This window comes from Mustela lutreola, chromosome 4 (genome assembly GCF_030435805.1).
Source record: "Mustela lutreola isolate mMusLut2 chromosome 4, mMusLut2.pri, whole genome shotgun sequence".
NCBI lineage: Eukaryota > Metazoa > Chordata > Mammalia > Carnivora > Mustelidae > Mustela > Mustela lutreola.
The window spans coordinates 140,391,470-140,416,046 of record NC_081293.1 but is presented as its reverse complement, the minus strand read 5'-3'; the positions used below and the strand labels follow the sequence as shown (position 1 = coordinate 140,416,046).

General features: G+C 36.0%; 1 protein-coding gene across 1 annotated transcript in view; it reads left to right on the top strand.

Moving 5' to 3' along the window:
• VWDE (von Willebrand factor D and EGF domains) overlaps positions 1-24,577 on the top strand; it is a 78,339-nt gene that overhangs the window by 14,304 nt on the left and 39,458 nt on the right. The window contains exons 2-9 of the mRNA XM_059171246.1: positions 2,083-2,267; positions 5,622-5,853; positions 14,780-14,845; positions 15,720-15,967; positions 17,086-17,175; positions 19,409-19,553; positions 22,564-22,781; positions 23,030-23,103. Coding sequence (XP_059027229.1) covers positions 2,083-2,267; positions 5,622-5,853; positions 14,780-14,845; positions 15,720-15,967; positions 17,086-17,175; positions 19,409-19,553; positions 22,564-22,781; positions 23,030-23,103 — 1,258 coding nt within the window. The remainder of the gene's footprint in view (positions 1-2,082; positions 2,268-5,621; positions 5,854-14,779; positions 14,846-15,719; positions 15,968-17,085; positions 17,176-19,408; positions 19,554-22,563; positions 22,782-23,029; positions 23,104-24,577) is intronic.

Genomic DNA, 24,577 nt, shown 5'->3' with positions numbered 1-24,577 from the left:
TTTAGGGGTTTAAGGTTTTACTAGACAGTAATAAATGACCATTTCCTAACAATAGCTATCCCCCTCAAGGTCCTAGAAACCTTGCCTCCAAAATTCGTTATAGACCTTCACTATCCCTAACCCCCTCCCAACTTAAAAGTATGTAACTGGTCACAACCTCAGTGCAGCTGTTTCTGCGCATGGGTCCTGTCACCATGCATTAATAAATCCACCTTTTTGCACCAAAGACATCTCAAGAATTCTTTTTTGAATGTTTGCTCTAAACCCCAACATTTCCGCACACTGTTGATTGCCAGTGCATTTACTACATCTTTAGCTTTGATTTCGAAAACAATTATTCGAAGTGCAAAGTCAGAGGAAATGTGAGCGCTATAGAAGCATTAAAGAAGGAGAAATACCCTTCAGAATCAAGTTAGAGTTAGTGACTTTTTTCCCAAGACAAAATTCTTGCAGGAAAGAGATCAGTGAAAATGTTTCAATAATTCATGCAAACCTCACTAGGAGTCTCTTTTTATATATTTTCTTAGTTTCTAACCAGGTACAATGTTGTGGTACTGATAGGATCTTAGAGTTATTTCAAAATTAAACGAAATGAAGCGTGTCTCCTGAGTTCTAGCCATATACATTTTATGAAATATTTATCTAACGTTGACAGTTTGAGATCATCAAAGTCAATAGTATTTTTTGGATTATACTTTTCTGGGGATGTTGAAAACCGGTAGAGCAAGAGATAAAAGGAGGAGAAACCTTTTGTGTTCATTCTTAAATTTTTTTACTATGAAAATTTCTTTGGGAATATCTTTTGTCTTGGAGAACAATACATTTTGTACAATTCAATTGCGATCTCTGCCAACAACAAAAAGCAAAAAAAAAAATTATAATAAGTTTTAATAAACTACATTTATGAGATTGACTTATAAGTTAATATCTCTAGTTTATTGGACTCTTACTAAGTTAAGTGATTTTTATTTAAAAACACTTCTGTAATTTAAAATTATGTAATAAATTCTAAGAGATTTTGTTCAGTTAGATAATTTTTTCCCACAGTGAGGTACTTTCGTAATGATTGAATTTTTCTTTCACATTTCTATTTTATAGATATTATCAGTATTATAGTAGTTTCCTTCAACATACATAATAGCTAATATTTGGAGATTTTATACCTACTGTATCAACAAGAAACTCTAGTATTCAAATAAGGACAGTTCTTTATGCTTCCTATCATTTGAGAGTACAGGAACTTCAAACAAGAGTTATAATTCTAGTTATATTTCTAGGATTACTACCGCTGTTTCTCTCTTCTTGCTAGGAGAGGAGCTTTATGTTCTGCCTCTGTGGGTTTGACAGAAAAAGTTTCCTCCAGGTAAAGTGCTGCTCAGAAAATGTCTTCCCTAAAAAAAAACCTACAGTCTCCCTTTCTCCAGGGTTTTTTCTTGTTTCTCCTTCAAAACCGTTCCCCTACACCCCTTTCCTTTTCTTGTGCCTGGTAATAAAAAGGGACTTCGATACTTTATCTTACAAAAAAGAAAAAGGAAAAAAACTGAAAACTAAATTCTTTCCTGTACTCAAGAATGCAGGAAATTTCAGTAGGAGGGCATTTTGCAAAAATTAGCTTGGCCTTAAAAGCTTAATTCGTTGCCTTCCAGGACTTGGCAGAGATGGGATGTGGGGGGCATATGGCTACTGGGGAGGGATGTGTGTCATGAAGGGTCAATAATGGCATTCAGATCTGGAGGGCTACTCTCAAGAGGCATCTTTGCAGGGTCTGTGACTTCAGATGATAAGAGTAAACAAATCCTAACTCAACAGTGAGCAGCAGTATTGCTTGTCCAAATTAAATGAAAATAAAGTTCTTCAAATTGAAGTACCTCAAAAATACATTCTATAGTTTATTGATTGGTTTATTGCATTTATGGAAAATGCAAGTCATCTTTGACTTACTAAGAGATCCTGACATTTTATATGGTCATGATGTGCAGCTGTAGGTTTTTGCTTTATTTGGGAGGAGAAACAGTTTTATCTGAGGAATAAACTGTGTTAATGAGGAAAACACATACATAAGACACTGTCTTTCCATCCTAGCTCAGGAGTGCTCTCCTGGGGGACACCGGTTTCTTCAGAGTCCTTACAGAAGTGTGCATTTTGACTCAATGCACCTCCAGCATTCTCCCTCTCAAGACCTGATATGTGACCATTCTCTCTCTCCCGGATGGTATCGGTTTCTCATCTTTGACAGACCTGCTGAGATGCCAACCAAATGTGTTGAGGTATTTCAACTCACTAAGAACTACATGTGTGTTTTCTTATGTATTTTTTCATATGAGAATTGAATCTTGTTAAAACCAATTTTATTTCTCTCTCTGGAATATGATTTTACTTTTGTGTAAAGATTGAGTTAATCCAAAGGAATATTGTGCCATGTTCCCTGTTGTAATAATAATAGTAATAGCTAATGTTATACTCATGCAGTCCACCAAGGGTTTTTACCTACACTATCTTATGTAGTTTTTACAACCCTAGAATAAAGTCTGTTATCCTTATTTCCATCATAGAACACAGGACACACAGTTTCTTAAGCGAAAACACCCCTGCTAGGGTTACCTAGTCAAACAGCCACGTTTTGATCACAGGCCACCAGTCTCCAGGGCTCCTGTACTTACCTCTAAGTAACTTTCAAACAGTAAAATACTGTGTTGTCTAAGTGCTTCAAGTTCTTGTCAGTCTTAAATAGAAGGCTCCTTCTATATGAGGGCTCTTCATTCTCCTTATTGTTACCCACATTTTGTGAATTATGCAGAAGCAGGAATTATTTTCCCTTTCAAACGTAAGGTAAAAATACTCAGGGAAGATATCCAAATTTTAATAGTATTTAAGTTGTGACACTGTGGTCATCTTATTCTTTCCTTTTTGTTTATTTGCTTGTCACTTTTGTGACAATTTGTTTGTAATAAACTAAAAAATTTCAGAATTTAGAAGTAAAATTTGAGGAAATTCATTACATCCTTAAATATTTGTGTTTTCTTTCTTTGGCTGAACTAATTATAATAGAATCTAGAACCTCACACAAATGTAAAAGTGAACTGATTTCACTGGGTCTGTGCCCCAGGGAGAAGTATTCTCTGCCCCAACTCTCTCATTCCTTACTTGATTAAAAGCTTTAGAGGAGCCACCTGAAGAATCCATAGAACTTTTTTCTTCTTCTTCTTTTTTTTTACCTCTAGAGGTTAATGCAAGTCTGTGTAAATAAAAATGTTTATTTATGATGATTAAAGTAATTCATTTACATTATAGAAAACTTAGAAAATGAAGGACTATTAATAGAATAACATTCATTCATCGTATACCCACATAGTCATAATACCATAAAAACATTTTGCTATCATTCCCTCTTTTTATATTGTTCTGTAAGGTTCATGCTACATGTTCAATTGCATAACATGCTTTTTTCAGGTAGTTACAGCATTAGCATTTTCCTATGCTATTGAAAATTCTTTAATATTAATTTTGAAAATAATATTCTGTCATATGCATATACTGTATTTATATAAACCATTGCCATGTGTGAGCCTTTGGGCTCTTGCTATAAGTAATTCTGCAACTAGTAAACATGCATATAAATCGCTTATATTTTAGTGTATTACGATTATTTTATAATTAAAATTAGTAAAGGTTAATATCTTTTTGAAGTTTTTGATACATATAATTGTTTTTTAAAAATATGCTAATCTCGGGGCACCTGGGTGGCTCAGTGAGTTAAAGCCTCTGCCTTGGGCTCAGGTCATGAATCCAGGGTCCTGGTCAGACTCTGGGCTCAGTGGGGAGCCTGCTTCCCTTCCTTTCTCTCTGCCTGCCTCTCTGCCTACTTGTGATCTCTGTCTGTCAAATAAATAAATAATCTTAAAAAAAATAATGCTAATCTCTCATTTTAGGAGCGGTAGGTAAAAATACCTTTTTAAATACTGGATACTTTCATGTATTCATTAGACATCTGTATTTCTTTTGTGAATTATGTGTTTGTGTCTTTTACCCATCTATGATCTTACAGTTTTTAAGTGGATAATATTATATAATTAAAATAAAATAAGAAATAATGTGACAATAAATAATATACTAAATATAATGTTATTAAATAGTTCTTATTTAATTTTTTTTTTTTTTAAAGATTTTATTTATTTATTTGACAGACAGATCACAAGGAGACAGAGGCAGGCAGAGAGAGAGAAAGGGAAGCAGGCTCCTCGCTGAGCAGAAAGCCCGATGTGGGGCTCAATACCAGGACCCTGAGATCATGACCTGAGCCGAAGGTAGAGGCTTAACCCACTGAGCCACCCAGGGGCCCCCAATTCTTATTAACTCTTACTTGTCTTATATTTTGAAAATTATTATTTAAACATAACTATCAATCTTTTCCTTTATGATTTCCATTGTTTTTAAGTATAGAAATCATAATATTGAGTATTGTAATTTGGATAACAATCTGAAAAAAAAACTGAGTCATTGCTATGTAGAAATTATGTTGTGTACATACTTATGTTTATACCTTACCATAGCACATACTACAATCCACCTGGAACAAAAAGGAAGGATGCTAAGTGTCTTGCCTGAGGTCATGCTTTTAGCAAGTACCTGCGTGGGTCGTTCCTAAATCATATGTAGTTTATTTTTCCTGGGTTAGTTTCCTATTTATTTTCATTTTCCAACTGGAAATGATTTTGATAATTGGCTTTAAGGGAGACTTTTCTTTTCCAAATTCCCAACCAGTTGTTTCATCACTGGATTTGAACAGTCCTTTCCTTTTCCCCTCATTTTTGATACCTCATGAACTATACATTAACTTTTTTTTTTTTTTTTTTTAAGATTTTACTTATTTATTTGACAGACAGAGATCACAAGTAGGCAGAGAGGCAGGCAGAGAGGAAGAGGGGAAAGGAGGCTCCCTCCCTCCTCTCAGCAGAGAGCTTGATTGGCGGGGTGGTGCTTAATCCCAGGACCCTGAGATCATGACCTGAGCCGAAGGCAGAGGCTTAACCCCCTGAGCCACCCAGGCAGTCCCTATTAACTTCTTTTTAAAAAATTCTTTATATAAGTTCAATTTAGTTAACATATACTGTATTATTAGTTTCAAGCGTAGAATTTAGTGATTCATCAGTTCCATATAACTCTCAGTGGCCTTCTTATTGCCCATTACCCAATTACCCCATACTCCCTCCCCCCCAGTAATCTTACATATACTACATCCAGTAATTTTAGAAGAAATTTCCAAGGTGAGTTTATCTTTTTGCTCTATATTAAGATGACTTCAGATTCTCTTATGTTATCTTAGAATGTATCACTATGGTAGTAAGTTATCTGATACTGAATTTGTCTTATTTACATTACAAAGGTAATATAGAATAAATTTAAATGGAATAAGATTGTATTAGTTATGAACAATTAACCTTAAATTTAGTATTCTTTAAATTTAGTAGCTATGTAAAGTTCTTGTTACAGTACAGGTACAAGTTATTAGAGTTTTTAAATAAGAGTTTATTATTTTAAAGGTTGTTTAGAAGAAAATGCAAAGTTGACTTATGTGTGAAAATAAATTGGATTTTCAACTTTTGTTTTCTCTGTTGCAAAAGGTGAATCACTGTGGAACACAGGCCCCCATCTGGCTATCACTGAGAGATTCAGAGACACTGCCTTCACCTGGAGAGATCAAGCAACTGACGGCTTGTGCCACGTGGCAGTTTTCATTTAGTGCTACAAAAGACTGCTGCGTTTTTCAAATCCCAGTGTCTGTAAGAAACTGTGGAAACTTTTTTGTGTACTTACTACAGCCCACTCAGGGATGTATGGGATATTGTGCACAAGGTAAGAAAATATGAGTGATATCCATGAGCTGTTAATCACAGAACTGTTTGTGTTGGTGTTTTGGGGCCATTCTTTGGATAGGTTGTGTTGAAATAATACAGATCTCAGGAAGAGTCTTGGTCTGCCACTGTTTGTAGAGTGAAGCTAAATTTCTGGTTTAAATTAGCTAAACCTATTTAGGATTCTTTCCTCCCTTTGAACATGATGATTGAATGTGTTAAAAATTCATTGGTTTCCTCATGCCCCTTCACTCTTTTCAATTAAGAGATGAAGAATGGTGAGTAAAAGAGATCATGAAAATGTGTTTGATATTATTTCATCTTTCGTTCTTTAATATGGATTGAATGTTTATCCTTTGCCAGGAATTCTTTTATGACCTCGGGTTATGGTAATGAGCAAGACAAATGGGTTATCTTACCTCATGGAACTCATATTCTAGTGGAGTGCCTCAGACAACATACATAAAGGAACTGAATATGACCCAAAGAATAAAATAAATATCCATGAATCCCTACTATATCAAGGCATGATTAGAGAAATAAATGGGTGGAGGAAAGGAGATAAAGCTTTCTTAAGGACAAATGCAAATATGTATAGCTACTATCCCACCTATAAGGTGTAGTCTAATTCCTTTTGTTTTGGTTGTGGGCTGTACTTAGTGACTTGCTTCCAAATAATAGTATATAGGAAGGAAAATACAGTGATTTCATAGTGGAGAAATATAGTAGACACTATATTAATCAAGTGACCAAAGTTAATATCACTATTGATAATGTATGTTGATATTGGGCTTCTACTAATAATGTGCAATAAGATGCTCTTCTCCTTTGTGGTGTTCTTCCCTAAAAGCCATAACCCTGGTATAATCAGGAGAAAATTCATGTAAGTCCAAAGTCAGAAGCATTCTACAAAATACCTGAACAACACTTTTCAAAGTGTCAAAATCATGAAAAGCCTTGAAAGAGTGCAAAAACTGTCACAGATTGGAAAGGACTAAGGAAACATGAAGAATAATGCAATATGATGATAGCCTGGATTTAATACCAAAACAGAAAAGAATGCTGCTGGAAAACTAGTAAAATCCAAATGGAGCTTTCAGTTTACTTAAGAATAGATTCCTAAGGTTAGTTTCTGAGTTTTAATAAATGATCATGGTTTTGTAATATGTGAACGTTAATGAAAGGGGTATTATTACAGGTAAAGATCCATATTATTTTCATAATTTTTATGTGAGTCTAAAATTAACTTTAAATAAAATGTTTTATCACAACCCAAAAATAAAACAAAAAATAAAATTATTTTTGAAAGCAGTATCTGTATAAATTAGAGAAAATAGCTATTGACAGGCACAGGGATGCTGTCTTACAAAGAATGCCTGAAGAAGGTTTCTCTCAGTAGATGATGAACTTGAGCTGAGCTCTGAATGAGGGGAATAAGTCAGCCATGGAAATATATGGGGAAAGAGCATTCCATGTAGAAAAAAGAACAAATGCCAGTGTCCTAGGATAGACATGAAGATGGCCATTTAAGGAACTGAAGGAGGAACAACGTGGCAGGATGACTGAGTAGATGAGACTTTAGAGATGAAGTCAGAAAAGTAGGAAGGGGACAGAATCTGTAGGAATCTGTAGGGTCTGTAGACCATGGTAAGAACTTAGATTTAGTCATAACTGCAGTATAAAACCTTATGGGATTTAAAATAGGCGGATATGGTCTAAGGATTGTATTTAAAGGGCCACTATTCCTGCAGTAAGACTCCGTTTAGGAAGCTTTGGAAAGACGGTGGTGGCTCTAAGGTTGCGGCCCGGAGGGGGTGGCGGGAAGGAAATGGTTTATACTGTGTGACAGAGGAAAGAGGTTATTGAGTTGAGATGTCTCTTGGAAGCAGAACTCATACACTGGGTATGGGAGAAGATGGACAGAAGGGAACCAAGGACAAAGCGTAGGTTATTTTCTTGAGCAATGGAAATGGGAAAGTAAGACATCAGTTGGGAGAGAAATGGAAAGTTGTACTTTGGCCTGTTTTGTAAGAGGGAACATGAGATATAGAGACATAAAATGTACACCAGGTTCATGAGCCTGCCGCTGATACGGTATTGACTAAGGATACTGGGGAATAGGAGCGCTTGTGGGTAGCTCTCATAATACACCATCATGGAGCTCACAATAGATAATCGAACTTACTGAGTTTTTGTTTGTTTGTTTCATTCTCTCTGTACTCAATTATGACTGTGAACATTTTGAAGACCACGTACCCTTTACATCAGGGTCTCAAAACCTTGTGTCCTTAACAAAGTAAGGATTCAACAAATGAATGTTTAATAGAAGTTTTTTTTTTTCTTTTAAGATTTCATCCACTCATTTGAGAGAGATGGGGAGAGAGAGAGAATGAACAGTGAGGAGGAGCAGAGAGAGAAAGAGAAGCAGACTCCCTGCTTAACCAAAAGCTCCATTCAAGGCTCGATCCCAGGACCCTGAGATTGTGACCCAAGCTGAAGGCAGATGCTCAAATAACTGAGCCACCCAGGTGTCCTTAGAAGTGTTTATAGAACTAGTGACCCAACTCCTCAGATAGGAGGAGCTCAAAATAGAAAGAAACTACATAATACTGATCTTTTTTTGGCTTGGGCTGCGTAGATAAGAATGGAACCAATAATTGAGGGATTTATTCTTGGGGTAGAGGGAGTGTACTGATATGTGACCAGACTATGGGAGGAAACCAACTTCCCCCTATGTTATCTGGACTCCTTCATATGTAGTCGATTGAAAATGCTGGGAGATAGTGTTGTAGATCAGCCATCTTAAACTAGGCAAACACTGGATTCAGCAAAAAATAAAAATTGTATGAGTAACACCTACAAATATTTTCATCCTGAGGTTCTTAGACTCTCCAGATTAAAATAAAAATAAACAAACAAAAACGAATAACAGATCCGGCAAAAACAATGGCAAAGAGTATATATGTGGAACCACAAATTGCAATGAATGATGTGAATGAGAAGATTAAAAGTTGGCTGTAGCTAAGAACACCAGAGGTGGGGGAGGGTGAAATTTATGAGATGCTGAGAAAGCCTCTACTGAGAGCAGGGCATTGACACTGAGGGTTTGAAGGTAGACAGTCCTGGGGCAGATAAAGAGTGTGGGGAAGAACCTCTTAGAGAGCAAGGGCAGCACGTGAACAGCCTTAAGGCAGTGAGTGTGGTGTTGCTCTCATGAGTGAAACAGTACAGAGATGTTGGATCACAGAGAGTGAGGGAGAGCCCAACAAGACATGGATTTGGGAAGGCAGCAATGCCTGATTCTTAGGGAGCTCTTAATTTTATTCTCTGTGCTATGAGAGGTCTTAGGAGAATTATCCTGAGAGCATGAGCCAGTAAATCTTCATGTTTCTTACACAGCTGCTGGCCAGCTAAACCTGGCGGAAAGCGGTACGTTCACTGAGGAAGGACAGCATCTGCTCAGCTAATAGAGCTAGTGTTACTCATTGGGAAGGAGAAAATCTAGAGAGATGCATCTGTTTCACTGAGCGGCCAAGTTAAGAGATTTTGAAAAATGTCTTTTAAGTGTTTTTCAATTTTCGTGTCATTAAAAAGTTAATTTTTTATGAAATTTCAAATAATATTGCCAAGTATTTGTGGAAAATTGTGTAGGTGTTTCAATGGAAAAAAACCCAATAATATGCCTACATTATTTTAAGAAATATTGATTACTGTTAAAAATGAAAATAAAACTTTCATACCAGAGAATATCATAAAATAAAAACAATCAAGTCATCAGAAATACTGTTTACATTGAATTTATAAACAAAATACATGAAATTTGCATTTTTATGACATACCCTTAAAACTTAAAAAAAATTCCTGTGGGGGGAAAAAAAAACTTAAAAAAAAAAACTTAAAAAAAAACTTAAAAAAAAATTTCCACCCATTCAGTTTCTCAAGCTTGAATATTCGAGAATTACTTCTCTTATTCTCCATATTCAAGTCCTGCTACTGGTTTTAATTAAGGAGAATTTGGGGGAGAAGACTGTTATTTTTTACTCTTTGTGTGTAAGATATTAATCAGGCAAACACATGAATTACCCTCTCTGATGTACCAATTAAAAAAAAGCTTACCTTAAAATACTATTTTAACTGGAATTAGACTTCATGGATAGCAAACAAAAATGAGTCACTTAATCTGCGTTGTGTCTCTTTTTCTTGGTTACCAAGAATCTGTAGCAGATGTTCCCAGTTGATGGTGGTTTGGCCATGTTACAGTGAAAGGCTGAGGACTCTGTGAGTCTCTAGGCTTTTGCTTTTCCTTCACAGTGAGGGGATGAAGGTCCAGTTTAAGCCCTTTATGTGCATTTTAAACATTATTATTTAAAGATTTTATTCATTTATTTGACAGAGAGAGATCACAAGTAGGTAGAGAGGCAGGCAGAGAGAGAGAGGGAAGCAGGCTCCCTGCTGAGCAGAGAGCCCGACATGGGACTCGATCCCAGGACCCTGAGATCATGACCCGAGCCGAAGGCAGCGGCTTAACCCACTGAGCCACCCAGGCGCCCCCTTTATGTGCATTTTAGACAAGATGAAATGGGAAGCCCTAAGGGTGCAAAGAGGGCATGTGCTAACAGAAATACTTCTCTTTAAGGAGTTGATTTGGAATAAGTCTTATGATAGCTACTTTAGAAGAATTCTTTGGCTTAACTCTGTTTTCAAGAGGCAGTCTGTAAAATGTACTTTTTTACTTGGACAAACTTCTGCTCCCAGCAAATGGGCAGTTGGATAGGCAACAATCAGTCAGTCATATTTAGCTTAAAAAATCATGAAAACAGGGGCGCCTGGGTGGCTCAGTGGGTTAAGCCGCTGCCTTCAGCTCAGGTCATGATCTCAGGGTCCTGGGATCGAGCCCCACATCGGGCTTTCTGCTCAGCGGGGAGCCTGCTTCCTCCTCCTCTCTCTCTCTCTCTCTGCCTGCCTCTTTGCCTACTTGTGATCTCTCACTGTCAAATAAATAAATAAAATATTAAAAAAAAATCATGAAAACAGCAAAAATTAAAAATGTTTTACTTTAGGGCGCCTGGGTGGCTCAGTGGGTTAAGCCGCAGCCTTCGGCTCAGGTCATGATCTCAGGGTCCTGGGATCGAGTCCCGCATCGGGCTCTCTGCTCAGCAGGGATCCTGCTTCCTTCTCTCTCTCTCTCTGCCTGCCTCTCAGTGTACTTGTGATTTCTCTCTGTCAAATAAACAAATAAAATCTTAAAAAAAAAATGTTTTACTTTAATAATATATTCTCATGACTGTGTTTTGTTTTTTAAAATTTGTATATAATTTTCACACAGTTTATCTGCACTTTCTAGAAGCCAGATAAGAAAGGTTAATTCAAGATTATACTTATCAATACCATTCAAACAAAAAGACTTATATATAATTATTAAGAATTCATTAGGGGATGCCTTGGTGATTCAATCAGTTAAGCATCTGCCTTTCGCTCGGATCATGATCGCAGGGTCCTGCTCAGCAGGGAGTCTGCTTCTCCCTCTGCCTGCCACTACCCTGCTTGTGCTCTCTCTCTCTCTGACAAATAAATAAATAAAATTAAAAAGAAATATGTAAGGTCTCAACACCCCAACTGAAAGTCAGAAATTTTCAGATTGGATAATAAAAGCAACAACCAACTATAGGTTCCCCAGAAGAACCCATTTTAAATATAAAGAAAGATGAGGTTGAAGATATAAAGATAGAAAAAGATATACTTAAGTACCACATATCACAAGAAATCTAGAGTAGTAATATTCATATTAGACAAAATAAATTAATGAGCAAAGGATATTACCTAGAAAAACAAGGGTCATTTCCTAAAGATAAAAGAGTCAATTGAACAACAAGACAAAAGAATCCTAAAGATTGGTGTATCTAATAATGGAATTCAAACTACATGAAGCAAAACTTACAGAACTTCAGCAAGAAATAGACAAATCTATGGTTCATGTTGGAGATTAGCAGCCATCAGTCGATAATTGAGCACATAGAAACAAAAGCAAAAAAATGGAGGAGACTAGAAAACTCTTATCAATCAACTTCATCAAAATGACATTTAGAGAAGATTCCACAAATGATTGAGTAGCCCACATTCTTTACAAGTGCACAGGAAGCATTATCAAGATAGATTACTTTCTAGACCCTAAGTAAGGAAATTAGAATATTAGAAAAAGTTTGATGTTAGTAAAAAAAAAAAAAAAAACCAACAACACCCCACTAAATATAGAGTGAAAACAAAGTTTACAAATAATAAAAACCTCAGCTTATAGTTAAGATTATTTATTTATTTTAGGGAGAGAGAATGAGAGAGGGAACACAAGCTGGGGGAGTGGGAGAGGGTTTCCCGCAGAGTGGGGAGCCCCATATGGGGCTTGATCCCAAGACCCTGGGATCATGACTTTAGCCAAAGGCAGATACTTAACAACTGAGCCACACAGACAACCATTAGTTCATAGTTAAGAAATTAGAAGCAGCAGTGTAAATGAGACCCAAAGTAAGCAGGAAGGAAATAATGACCAGAGTGAAAATCAATGAAATAATACACAAAACAAAAAACTTAAGATAATCAAAAGGTAGTTCTTTGAGAAATTCAATAAAATTAATAATTCTCTAGCTAACTCAATCAGTACAAAACGATAAGACAGAAATTTCCAATATCAGGATAAGAGAGATAATACAAGTACAGACTCTATGAATATTAAAAGAATAAAGAACAATTACAAATAATTCCCAGTACATTTGACAACTTAAATGAAGTAGACAAATTTCTTGAAATGTACAGATAACTAGAGCTTACTCAACAAAGATAATTTCAATGGCCCTATATTAAACAAATTATATTTCTAGTTAAGATCTATCCCATAGACAAAACAAACAAATGAAAAACCCTGGCCCAGATGGTTTGGGAATTCTTCCTAATAATAAAGGAGGAAATAATACTAATTTTACACAACTTTTCCAGAAAAATGAGTAGTAGGAACTATGAGACTTCTCTAGGGCCCACATTACTCTGACACGAAGAGCAGACACACATGACAAGAAAACTATGAAACAGTATCACTCGTGAATATAAATACAGATGATATCGTCTATTTAGAAGACATCCAGTAGAATCTACAAAAAGCTACTAGAACTAGCAAACAGAGATATTGAGTAAAAAGATCAACATGTAAAAGTTATATGTAATTCTTTATATACCAGCAAAAATTTCATCTAAAAATACCAATTATAGTACTAAGTATATGGAATACTTAGGAATAAATATGGAGAAAGATGTATAAGACCTATTAAATAAGAACAGTAAAACTTTGCTAAGAGAAATTGGGAAACTTAAAATAATGGAGAGATAAACCATGTTTATGGATCAACGATTCAATGTTAAGAAATCAGTTCTCGGGGTGCCTGGGTGGCTCAGTGGGTTAAAGCCTCTGCCTTTGGCTCAGGTCATGATCTCAGGATCCTAGGATCAAGCCCTGCGTCGGGCTCTCTGCTCAGCAGGGAGCCTGCTTCCCCCTCTCTCTATGCCTGCCTCTATGCCTACTTGTGATTTCTGTCAAATAAATAAATAAAATCTTAAAAAAAAAAAGAAATCAGTTCTCCTTGGAATAATTTATAGCTCTAAAACAATCCTGATCAATATCTCAGCAAGCTTTTTTGTGGACATTGAAAAATTAATCCTAAAATTTTTAAAGAAATACAAGATATCAATATCCACAACTATAGTGATAAGGAAAAGAATTGGACAATTTATGCTAACTTTTAGACATATTCTAAAGTTACACTAATCTACAGAGTATTGTATTTGCATCAAGATAGACAAATAGATGGGTGGAAAAGTATAGAGTCTAGAAATAAATCAACACACATAGTTAACTGATTTCAACATGGAAACACAGTCAGTTCTTAAGGACAAGTTTCAACAAATTGGGTTTCCATATACAAATAAAATGATCAAAATGCAAATAAAAAATAACTCACAATGAATATTAGTTTGAGTTGCAAGTAACAAAATAAGTAAAGAGAATGTTTAAAAATGATGAACTGTAACAATTTTAGGATCTGTCATTGAATCCAAGAAAGAGTTAAATAACGAGGCCTCAGAAGGGGCGCCTGGATGGCTCAGTGGGTTAAGCCAGTGCCTTTGGCTAAGGTCATGATCTCAGGGTCCTGGGATCAAGCCCCGCATCGGGGCTCTCTGCTCAGCAGGGAGCCTGCTTCCTCCTCTCTCTCTGCCTGCCTCTCTGCCTGCTTGTGATCTCTCTCTGTCAAATAAATAAATCAAAGCTTAAAAAAAAAAAGTCCTCAGAAGGTACTGGCAATCGAGCAGCTCCCATGATGTTGGCAATAAGAGTCTGTAGACATTCCTGGAGAGCTTCATCACTGACTTGACCCAGCTTTCAACTCCTGTCTCAAATTCTAAATTTCTAAATTTTCCCAAGAAGCAATATGATGAAACTATCTTTGTTCAGGTAGTTACCCTTATCCCAATTAACTGATTTTGGCATTAAGAATTATTATATAGTTATAGTTACAGTTATTACCATGATAGCTGCTGACTTGTTTCTGTAATCCTGCACATGGCTAGTGGGGTGGCAAGTTACCTGGAAGCGGTTCAAACCAACTCTCATATAAATTCATGGAAATTGTAGTTTTGTTATTTAATAATGTAGACTAAAATTTAGAAAACAAGATATGAAAGCTGTGGTTGTTTTAAAATATGATTATAAATTATCTCCATTTAATTTCATCTTGAAAAGGGAAAAAATTATTATTAAAAAAGAGAACTATTAAGTCTAGATCTGTATTAAAACATACTTCTCTAAAGAATTGTCATTTCAGATATTTATGTATTTATATCTTTATGCTCAACTGAATAATGATACAAATCTGAACCTTTTTCAGCTATTTCTGATGCAGAATTATACCCATGTCATCCTGATGAAATTGAAATTGGAGGTCTCTGTGTTCGTAAGTACCATATTTTATTTTTTAATAATTATTTATAAACTAACAATTTCAGTGGGTTTTTATGTTCTGTAACTTACTTTAGATGTTAATTATACTCTGGGAGAGAGAGCTAGTGAGAGAGAGAGCACATACCAGAGCAGGGGTGAGGAGTAGAGGGAGACCTGGGATCATGACCTGAACCGAAGGCAGACGCTTAACTGACTGAGCCACCCAGGTGCCTAAAATCAAAACACATTAGATCCCCAAATTTAATTTTGCAAATGACCAGAGATAGAAACTGCAAAGTCTTCCTAAATTCCTAGAGAAAACTTTAGACATTTTTAACATCAGAAAAAATGAAAAGACTATTTTTTAACACTTGATTTATTTCACTGAACAGTATAATCACTCTTGTGATGAGTAGCTCTTTCAATCCAGAGTAATGATGAGTTGAGTTGTAAGAGTAAATGATAAGAGTAAAACAGTGAGTCATTTAAATTTACATTATAATGACTGTTTTTAAGTGAGAAATTGTAATGTAAAAAACCTTAATTTTATTGTTTGTTCTGTCTTAGAAAAGGAAATCTTTCAGAAATTGCTTTAAAGGAGGTAAATTACTTTTATGTCCAAGAGCTAGACTCTTCAAGAGTAGACACATCCAACACGCATTAATATAAACTTGAGCTGATAATTTCTCTGCTGTCAGTATTTCTGTGATTATGGATCAAAATAAGAACATGCAACTTTGCTGATTGCTAGAGAATAATTATTTCTCTAAGTGCTATCTTCCTTTTCCTAATATAAATCCCTGAGTTAGTCTCCATGAGTTTTCCCCATCACCAAGTCTCTGTTCTTTAATATTCCTGACTTCAGATGATGCATTTTCTCCCATCAGGTCAGCTGTCTGCCTCATTGCCACCACCACCCCCAGAAAGGCCCAAAGTTGTGTTGGAGCTGATTGGATCCAGGCTTTTCTGTAGGTGTGCTTTTGAGGTTTCCTCTACAAACACCTCGGTGGGATTTCTCATAACTTGGTCTAGGCTTTCTTCTCAAGAAGTGAAAGAAGAGCTGAAGCAAGAGACCACAGTTCAGGCATCCTCTCTTTTAGAACTGGATGGCATAAATCTCAGGCTCGGAGATAGGGTATGTTCACAAATAATTGGATTTTCTTTACTTTTCATGATGTGTTAATTTTCAAAATGGATTCTTTTTAATATAACATATCCTAAACATACTTTTGGCCTCAGAATATAAAGTACTATTGTTTTTCTTTTTCTTTTTTTCCTTTGTAACCATGCCAACTCCACTGATAATTGGATGAGTCAATAATTTTAGTGACTACATGTGAAGATCCGCTGTTGCAGTTGGCTGGATTATCAAGGAACCCATATGACTTCATGTCTCATTCTGGTTTTAAAATGATAAGTTTTTATTCTAGAAAGATGTTTTCATTTTTTTAATGATGATATCACTTATTATCTACTTTTAAATATATCTTTTTTTTAATTTATTTTTTATTTATTTTCAGCATAACAGTATTCATTGTTTTTGCACCACACCCAGTGCTCCATGCAATCCGTGCCCTCTCTAATATCCACCACCTGGTTCCCCCAACCTCCCACCCTCCCACCACTTAAAACCCCTCAGATTGTTTTTCAGAGTCCATAGTCTCTCATGGTTCACCTCCCCTTCCAATTTCCCCCAACTTCTCCTAACTCCCCATGTTCACCATGCTATTTGTTATGCTCCACAAAGAAGTGAAACCATATGATAATTGACTCTCTCTGCTTGACTTATTTCACTCATCATAATCTCCTCCAGTCCCGTCCATGTTGCTACAAAAGTTGGGTATTCATCCTTTCTGATGGAGGCATAATACTCCATAGTGTATATGGACCACATCTTCCTTATCCATTCGTCCGTTGAGGGGCATCTTGGTTCTTTCCAGTTTGGTGACCGTGGCCATTGCTGCTATAAACATTGGGGTACAGATGGCCCTTCTTTTCACTACATCTGTATCTTTGGGATAAATACCCAGTAGTGCAATTACTTTTAAATATATCTTAAAACACAAAGTCTACAACACTTTATGTTGAGGTTTTGAATAGCTAATATTTTTGAAGTTTCCAAGCAAGTTTTAAAATTATTTCATTTCTTATTATCTTGTTTGCACTATCTACCCAAATACTAATTATAATAGTTTACACATATTTTCTCCATAATTTTATTGCTGAATGATTATTTGTTAATTGTATTTGTAGATATTCTGTAGTGCCTCCGTCTTTTTATTGGAGAAACCACATGTACAAAGTTTAGCCATCGAAAGCCAAGAATTTTTTGCAGGCATTAAGGTATGTAGCCATGGGGGTGGATCAGAAAGATTATTTCTCTATCACTGTGTTTTCCATACTGCGATCTGTGGATGCTGATTCTAGGACCTCATCACCGACTATTGAGATCCCAGAGTCTGTATTTTTGAAAAGTAACCCAAATGATTGTAATGCACAATGATGTTTGAGGACCCCTGTTAATGAACAAAAATTGGAATATATTTGCATTATTTTTCAGAAGTAGCTCACATTAGAATAAAATAAAAGTTTTATTCCCATAATTCTTTACATCATGTAACTAAAAGTTAGAGTATTGATATTTAGTCATCACGCATTTGGAAGACAGGATGAGGTCCGGTACTGATACCTCTGACTGGAATAGAATTGACCCAGGGATCTGTGCTCTGTGAACTGTGATGAGGAGCCTCATTAAAGGAGGCAGTATCTGTGGTCACTGCTGGTAGCATGGTCATCCAAGAACAGGTGAGCTTTTGCAGCAGACGAGCAGGTATGACAGGGAATTCAGAAGGGGTGGATGGAATGGGGCAGTATCAGGAGGTCTAGGCAGGCAAGCACTGAACACCCTCTGCGGTCTCAGCCACGGTGCTGGAGTTTGGCCTGGATTCAGCTCCAGTTCAGGGACAAGATGGGATGGTCTATAGATTGTGAGATTAACACTCAGAACCAGGGCAGACCCTGTTCCTGTAGAACATCCACTTATACACAATAGGGACCAGGGAAAGGAGGGAGAAGAGCAACCATGTTTTCGAACAGCATCATTACAGTGGAGGGAGAGCAGAGCTCAGACCTTGGAGCCCAGAACCTTTGGATCTCCATTGGTGAACACTCAGTAGACAACATCAGCATTCAGCAGTCCACCGCCAGAAAATGTTTCTGATTAGGTTAACAGGGAGAAAATGTGGTGCTAAGAAGCATCTGTTTGGAGAGCTAGCCAGGAATTAAGATGGACTAAAAACTTGCTGGCTCACAAAAAGATTGGCCTATGAACTGGATAGGACTGGTCCTAGATTTTCAGTACTCAGTAATCCAACTGAGGAAAACAGAGGCAGTGAAAGAAGCTGATGGTTGAGATATTTAAAGTGATAATAGTATTTTTATTTATATATTAAAAAATACATAGATTTCTATTTGCAGTGATGTGGATGGAGCTAGAGTATATTATGCTGAGCCAAAAAGTTGGAGAAAAACAAATACCATATGATTTCATTCATGTGTGGAATTTAAGAAACAAAACAGATGAAATATGGGAGGGGGGAAGAAAGAGAGGGAAATTAACCATAAGAGACTTTTTTTAAAATTAAGATTTTATTTATTTATTTGAGAGAGAGGAAATGAGTGCACAAGCAGGCAGAGAGGCAGGCAGAGGGAGAGGGAGAAGCAGACTCCCCACTGACCTGGGAGCCCAATGCAGGGCTCTATCACAAGACTCTGGGATCATGACCTGAGTCGAAGTCAGACACTTAACTGACTACACTTAACTGACTGAGACACCCAGGCACCCCTTAAGAGCACTGGGTGTTACACGTAAGTGGTGTATCACTAAATTCTACTCCTGAAACTGGTATTGCACTGTATGTTAACTAACTAGAATTTAAATAGGAGTTTGAAAAAAAAAAAAAAAACTTTACATTTTTAATTTATGTTAGGAATGATATTAGTCCCTAAGAATAAATACGCTGTTACCTTGGTGAGTCAGTAAACGTTGACAAAGCAATGGAAGAATATAGTCATCTTTGTCTCCTCCATCTCTAGTGCCCCTCCCAGAACCAGAATCACTAAGGCAGTACCAGGATGCCTAACGTGTTGGGGAACCAGATTATGGCTCAGCTTGGAGCAGTCTAGCAATTCCATGTGCTGCCAGTGTTTTTAAGGGTTTGGTTTTAATTGATCTTGTTTAAAGAGTTTATTTATCCATTTGACAGATAGAGATCACAAGTGGGCAGAGAGGCAGGCAGAGAGAAAGAGGAGGAAGCAGGCTCCTTGCAGAACAGAGAGCCCAATGCGGGGCTTGATCCCAGGACTCTGGGATCATGACCTGAGCCGAAGGCAGAGGCCTCAATTAAAATTAAATTAATTAAAAATTAATTAAAAATTAAAAAATTCCAGGGCTTCAGTTATTACTCCTAGCTTATTTAGCAAAATACGAGCTGTCAAGAAAAATGCTCTTGCAGAATTTTATCTTAGGAATAAATTCTGTTTTGACATGACTGCTCTGCATGCTTTCTTTTGCCAGTTACACCCAGAGTTAAGCACTATATCAGAAGATGGGAAAGAATATCAGTTGAAGATAGAGAGCACAGTTCCTGTCATTTGTTCTGAACCCAGTGAGCTTGGCCAGCAGTGCAAAATCTCATTAAAACTGAAAACTGTTGATGAAGGTAATATATTAAATTCACTTAATTTTATTATTAGATTTCAGATAATAATTAATGCTTTTTTTTTTTCTTCTAGAAAAAGTCACTGGAGTGTGTATATATAATTAATTATGTTGTGTGTTTACATCAAGTTATGGCTCACTCATATTAATACTTCTGGGCCATTATTATGACTGTCAAAACAATCTGTGTTGCAGTTCTCATTTATCCCTGGCCTGGAAGCTTTTGTTAAAACCAACCAACCAGCCCAGTAATGAGCAACTCCTCCTCTTATCATTTTCTTCCTCCTCCCACTTATTTTTTTTTTTCTTTGTTTTGTTTTGGGAGATGGAGGTACAAACTGCTCTTGAAGATTTTCCAAATATCCCGAAATAGGGAGGTGTGATATGGAACTTATGCTAACATAAGTTCCAACTTAGGCAACATGAATCTTCTAATGCATTCTTTACTTCTCTCTCCCTAATGTTTGAGATCTTTTGTTTTAAAATTCTATTTAAATTACTAATTATATAGATTGCAGGATGCATGCCTGCATATATGTACTGTCACAGCCTATAGAGAAAGGTGAAATTCTCCCATGAACTGATAGAGTACGAGAGGACAAACCATTTATAGCAATCATTGGTTTGATTAGATTCTGTTTCTCCCCCTAAGACTCCGATATACAGACCAAAACACATAAGAGATACATAAATTAGAATGCAACTTTTTTTTTTTTAGAATGCAACTTTTTTTTCTTTTTAAGATTTTATTTATTTGAGAGAGATCCCAAGTAGGTAGAGAGGCAGGCAGAGAGAGGGGAGGAAGCAGGCTTCCTGCCAAGCAGAGAGCCTGATGTGGAGTCTCGATCCCAGGACCCTGGAATCATGACCTGAGCCGAAGGCAGAGGCTTTAACTCACTGAGCCACCCAGGCGCCCCAAGAATGCAACTTTTAAGAGAGATTCTGTTTATACACCTTTTCACCATAGGACATAAAATGTTATGTAACAAATACAATATATCTAGGTCTTCATGTCTGTATTACACCAAATTATATGTGCTGCCAAAGCGAGCACTGTATTACACCAAATTAAACCAGAGAAACAAAAGTATAAAAAGAGAGTCTGATGGGAATGAATGCTGCACCCAGTAAAGAGATGGATATGGAAATAGAAAGAGGCATCGAGAGAGGCTATCTCCAGGCAGCTGACAATAAGCAGGCTGAGGTCATACCCTGCTACATATTTAGATTTCTAGGAACACCATGAGCAGTACTGTATTTTGAAATTCAGCAGAGAAATATGAAATTAAACCCTTTCTCACACCATTTGACATAATTCTACTTCAGACAACCTGTGAAAAGCATATTTTGTAAATTTTGCTACAGTTTACGGGGACGAATAGGAAGAGGAAGATGTTACTGGTATTTTCCAATTATGTTAGCCAAAGATTTTCTCCAGTTGCAAGTTTACTTTGAGTTATATTTGTGTGCTCTCAATTCTTTCAACAAGACAAGCATTATAATAATAGAAAAGCAATATGGTTTTACATTTTCAAAGTTTGCATGTTCCTATTATCTGTCAATTAAAAATAATTTCCTTTTTTTCTGGAGAAGAATTTCTGGATTTCATTTTGGATATGTCTCACCTTATCTTTTTTAAGTGTGTCTACTTCCATAGAGAACAAGTTGTTCTCTCCTAATGTATTTCTACAATGACTATGCTGCTTTATTATAGGCTTACAGAGAACAATACTTGGCCTTCACACCATAGACTGAGGAAATGATGTCAGGGGCTATATCCAAGCCAGATGTATTCCATGATCACCTTAGGGAGCTGGCCAAGGGTTTAGATGTTTTTGTTAATTTTTATGTGTATAGGAGCAGTATGTATTTCTAGGGGGGAAAAATGCATAAAGAACTTTTTTTTTTCCCTCAGGAATCTGTAGTCCAGTACAGTGTTCTATATCAGACCAATATAATTTTATACCTTAAAATTATGTGTGAAGAAAAGAAGATAGAAATTTTTAACAACTGCTGCTTTTTTCTGGATCTCAAAAGGATTTTGTAATCATTAATTAGATATGAGAGCAAACTTCCCTTTTTGCCGGTTTTTGGAGCAATCTATCCTTTTTGTTTAGTTGTACTTCACAGAAGTTCCTTTTTTCCTCTTCTCTTACCATTTTCTTTCTAAATTATTATTTTTTGTTCTTTGTTCCAGAGGAAAGGGAGCATCTCAAGGTTCTGAATATATTGGGACATTTGAGAGACAAAAAGGAATTGAGAGTTTATTACCGATGTGGAATTACTTAATTTATGTTAACATTTATATTTTTAAGATGATGATCCAATAATCATGTATACCAATAATCGTTGCTATCACTTAACAATGGATAGGACATGAGTGCAAACACTGTGAAATGTCACAGACATATCAGGACCGAAGGCAAAATTCTTAGGCAGAAAGAACATTACATTATGTTTCTTGGTGGTGGAATCATGATTTTTCTTTCAGAAACACAATACATTTTCTTTTTTTTTTTTTTTTAAAGATTTTATTTATTTATTTGACAGACAGAGATCACAAGTAGGCAGAGAGGCAGGCAGAGAGAGGGGGAAGGAGGATCCCCACTGAGCAGAGAGCCCGACACGAGGCTCGATCCTAGGACCCTGAGACCATGATCTGAGCCAAAGGCAGAGGCTTAACCCACTGAGCCACCCAGGTGCCCCAAACACAATACATTTTCTATACTGCTTTTGAATTTTATGTAGGTACATATGGATTTATAGCATTTTTGAAAATAGTACTGTGTATGTACATATATATGTATATATTGAAGTTGATTAATTCATTGTAAAGATTGGCTAGGGTTCAGTAGCTTTGTTTTTATTTAGACAAAATTACAACTATATTTTTAAACAAGAGGAAAGAGGAATAATCTCTCAATTCAGTGTTCCATGTTAATCAAGTTGTTACATGCTTTGGTTGGTATATTTCCTTTAAAAAAAAGTCAATGTATTTTTTCACAAAATAGGTAATGAACAGCAAGGTTTAAATTTGGCGCTGTCTTCCTGTCATGTGGACCTTCACCAGACATCTTCCTGTGCTAACGGATCATGTAGCCATGCTTTGGTGTACTACACGGCTGTGACAGATTTTTCTCGAGATGGAGACAGAGTGACAAACATTGTTGTGGAACCTATAGTGCATGAGGATTTCCTATGGAATAGCTACGTTCCAGACAGTATCCAGGTTGACAAATTACAAAAACTACTTTTACAATTGGAGCTTTAAAAAAGATATATTTATTTGATCAGTACATCTTATAAACTTTTCATTTCAAAATTGTTTAATAAGCTTTTTCCATTTTTAAATGAGTCAATTTCAATAACTGTGGTAAAAACAGTAATGACAAAGTCATTGAGATTGCTAAGCAATTTATTGTGTATCACTAAATACAATTAATGATAATATTTACCAAAAATGTCTTTGCTTTTAAGATCAAAGTAAAAGATGTCCCAACTGCTTACTGCTATTCATTTACTGACCCACATATAATTACATTTGATGGCAGGTAATTTCCTGAAAGTTTTTTTTTCTTTTAGTAGATTTTGTTCTTTTGGATTTTGCTTTTGTTTTCTTTTAAACATCTTCCTATTTCATTGTTTCTTCATCCTATTCACTGAAAGATTAGACAGGAAGGCATGTATAGATATCACTGGCTTGTTTCAAAATACTAATTTATTGTGTGGAGTTTTTTTGCCTTCAAATTTGGCCCTTGATAAGTATACAATTTAGTTATGAGGATGAATTAGTAAAAATGAAGATTCTTACAAATACAAATAGTCATTTTAACTTGATTTCATTATCTTTAATAGTGGTTAAAATTCTAGGCTCTAGAGATATTTACTATATTGTATCTCCACATGATACTGAAATAATCCTTAAGTTTTAGGTGAGATGATTAGGCGAATGCATTATAATTTTTTTTAAAAAACTGAGTATTTCTATTTCATGACAAGGATACTCAGGGGAAAACTATTGTAGCCATCATGAATACCTGGATATCTGCCCCTGGAATGCAAGTAAAAGGACAAAATGATCAAAAAGTAATCTAAGCTATCTTGCTATTAATATCTGCATATGAGGATTTAAACTCAGTTATACTGTTCTGGGAAATATATGATTTTAAGATGTCCCTAAAGAAAATTATAAGAACAACTTTTTGTTGAGTCAAAATTGTCTTCATCATGTAAGGTAAGATAATTTATTCTTTTTAAAAATTTTAATGTGATCATAGTAAAATTTTTCAGTATGGGCAAATAAATACAGAACTCCATCACAAATGATAATCAAAAAGTTTGAGCAATTATTGAAAAGTTGTAGAAATTGATCCCACGTGCAAGATTCCTTTATGGTTACAATAAAAATCTTAGAAGTTTTAGTGGAAAAACCTCTAGAAAACATAGTGGGGATTAATTCAGTTAGTTATAATTCAATAAGATTAATTGTGCAACAAGTGACAAACCCTGTTCTCAATGCTGGGGGTATGGCAGTTCATAAAACAGACATCTCCTGCTGTCATGCAGCTCACTTCTGCATAGGTAAAGAGATATGCACAGTTGATAAATAAAATACAAAGTGTATCTGAGGAACATGGGTGCTATGAAGAAAACTGTAGCAGGGACAGGAGGAGAATGCTTTAGCAGTGTTGACCAAAGTGATAGGAAAAAGGAAGAAACAAGTCATAGGATTAGGTGTTTGTCACTTCTGTGTTTCATTCAGTGCTCTAAACTAACACGAAGTAGTGGTGTCTCGGTGGCTCAGTCGGTCAGGAGTCGGACTCTTTATTTGGTCTTTGGTCCTGATCTCGGGGTGGTGGGATCAACTCACATAGGGCTCCACACTCTGGGGGGAGTCTACTTGAGATTCTCTCCCTCTCCCCCCTCCCACATGCATGTGCATGCTCTCTCTTTCTCAAATAAATAAGTAAATCAAAAAAATAAACTAATATGAAGCTATTAGATATATGGATTTTTCATTCTTGT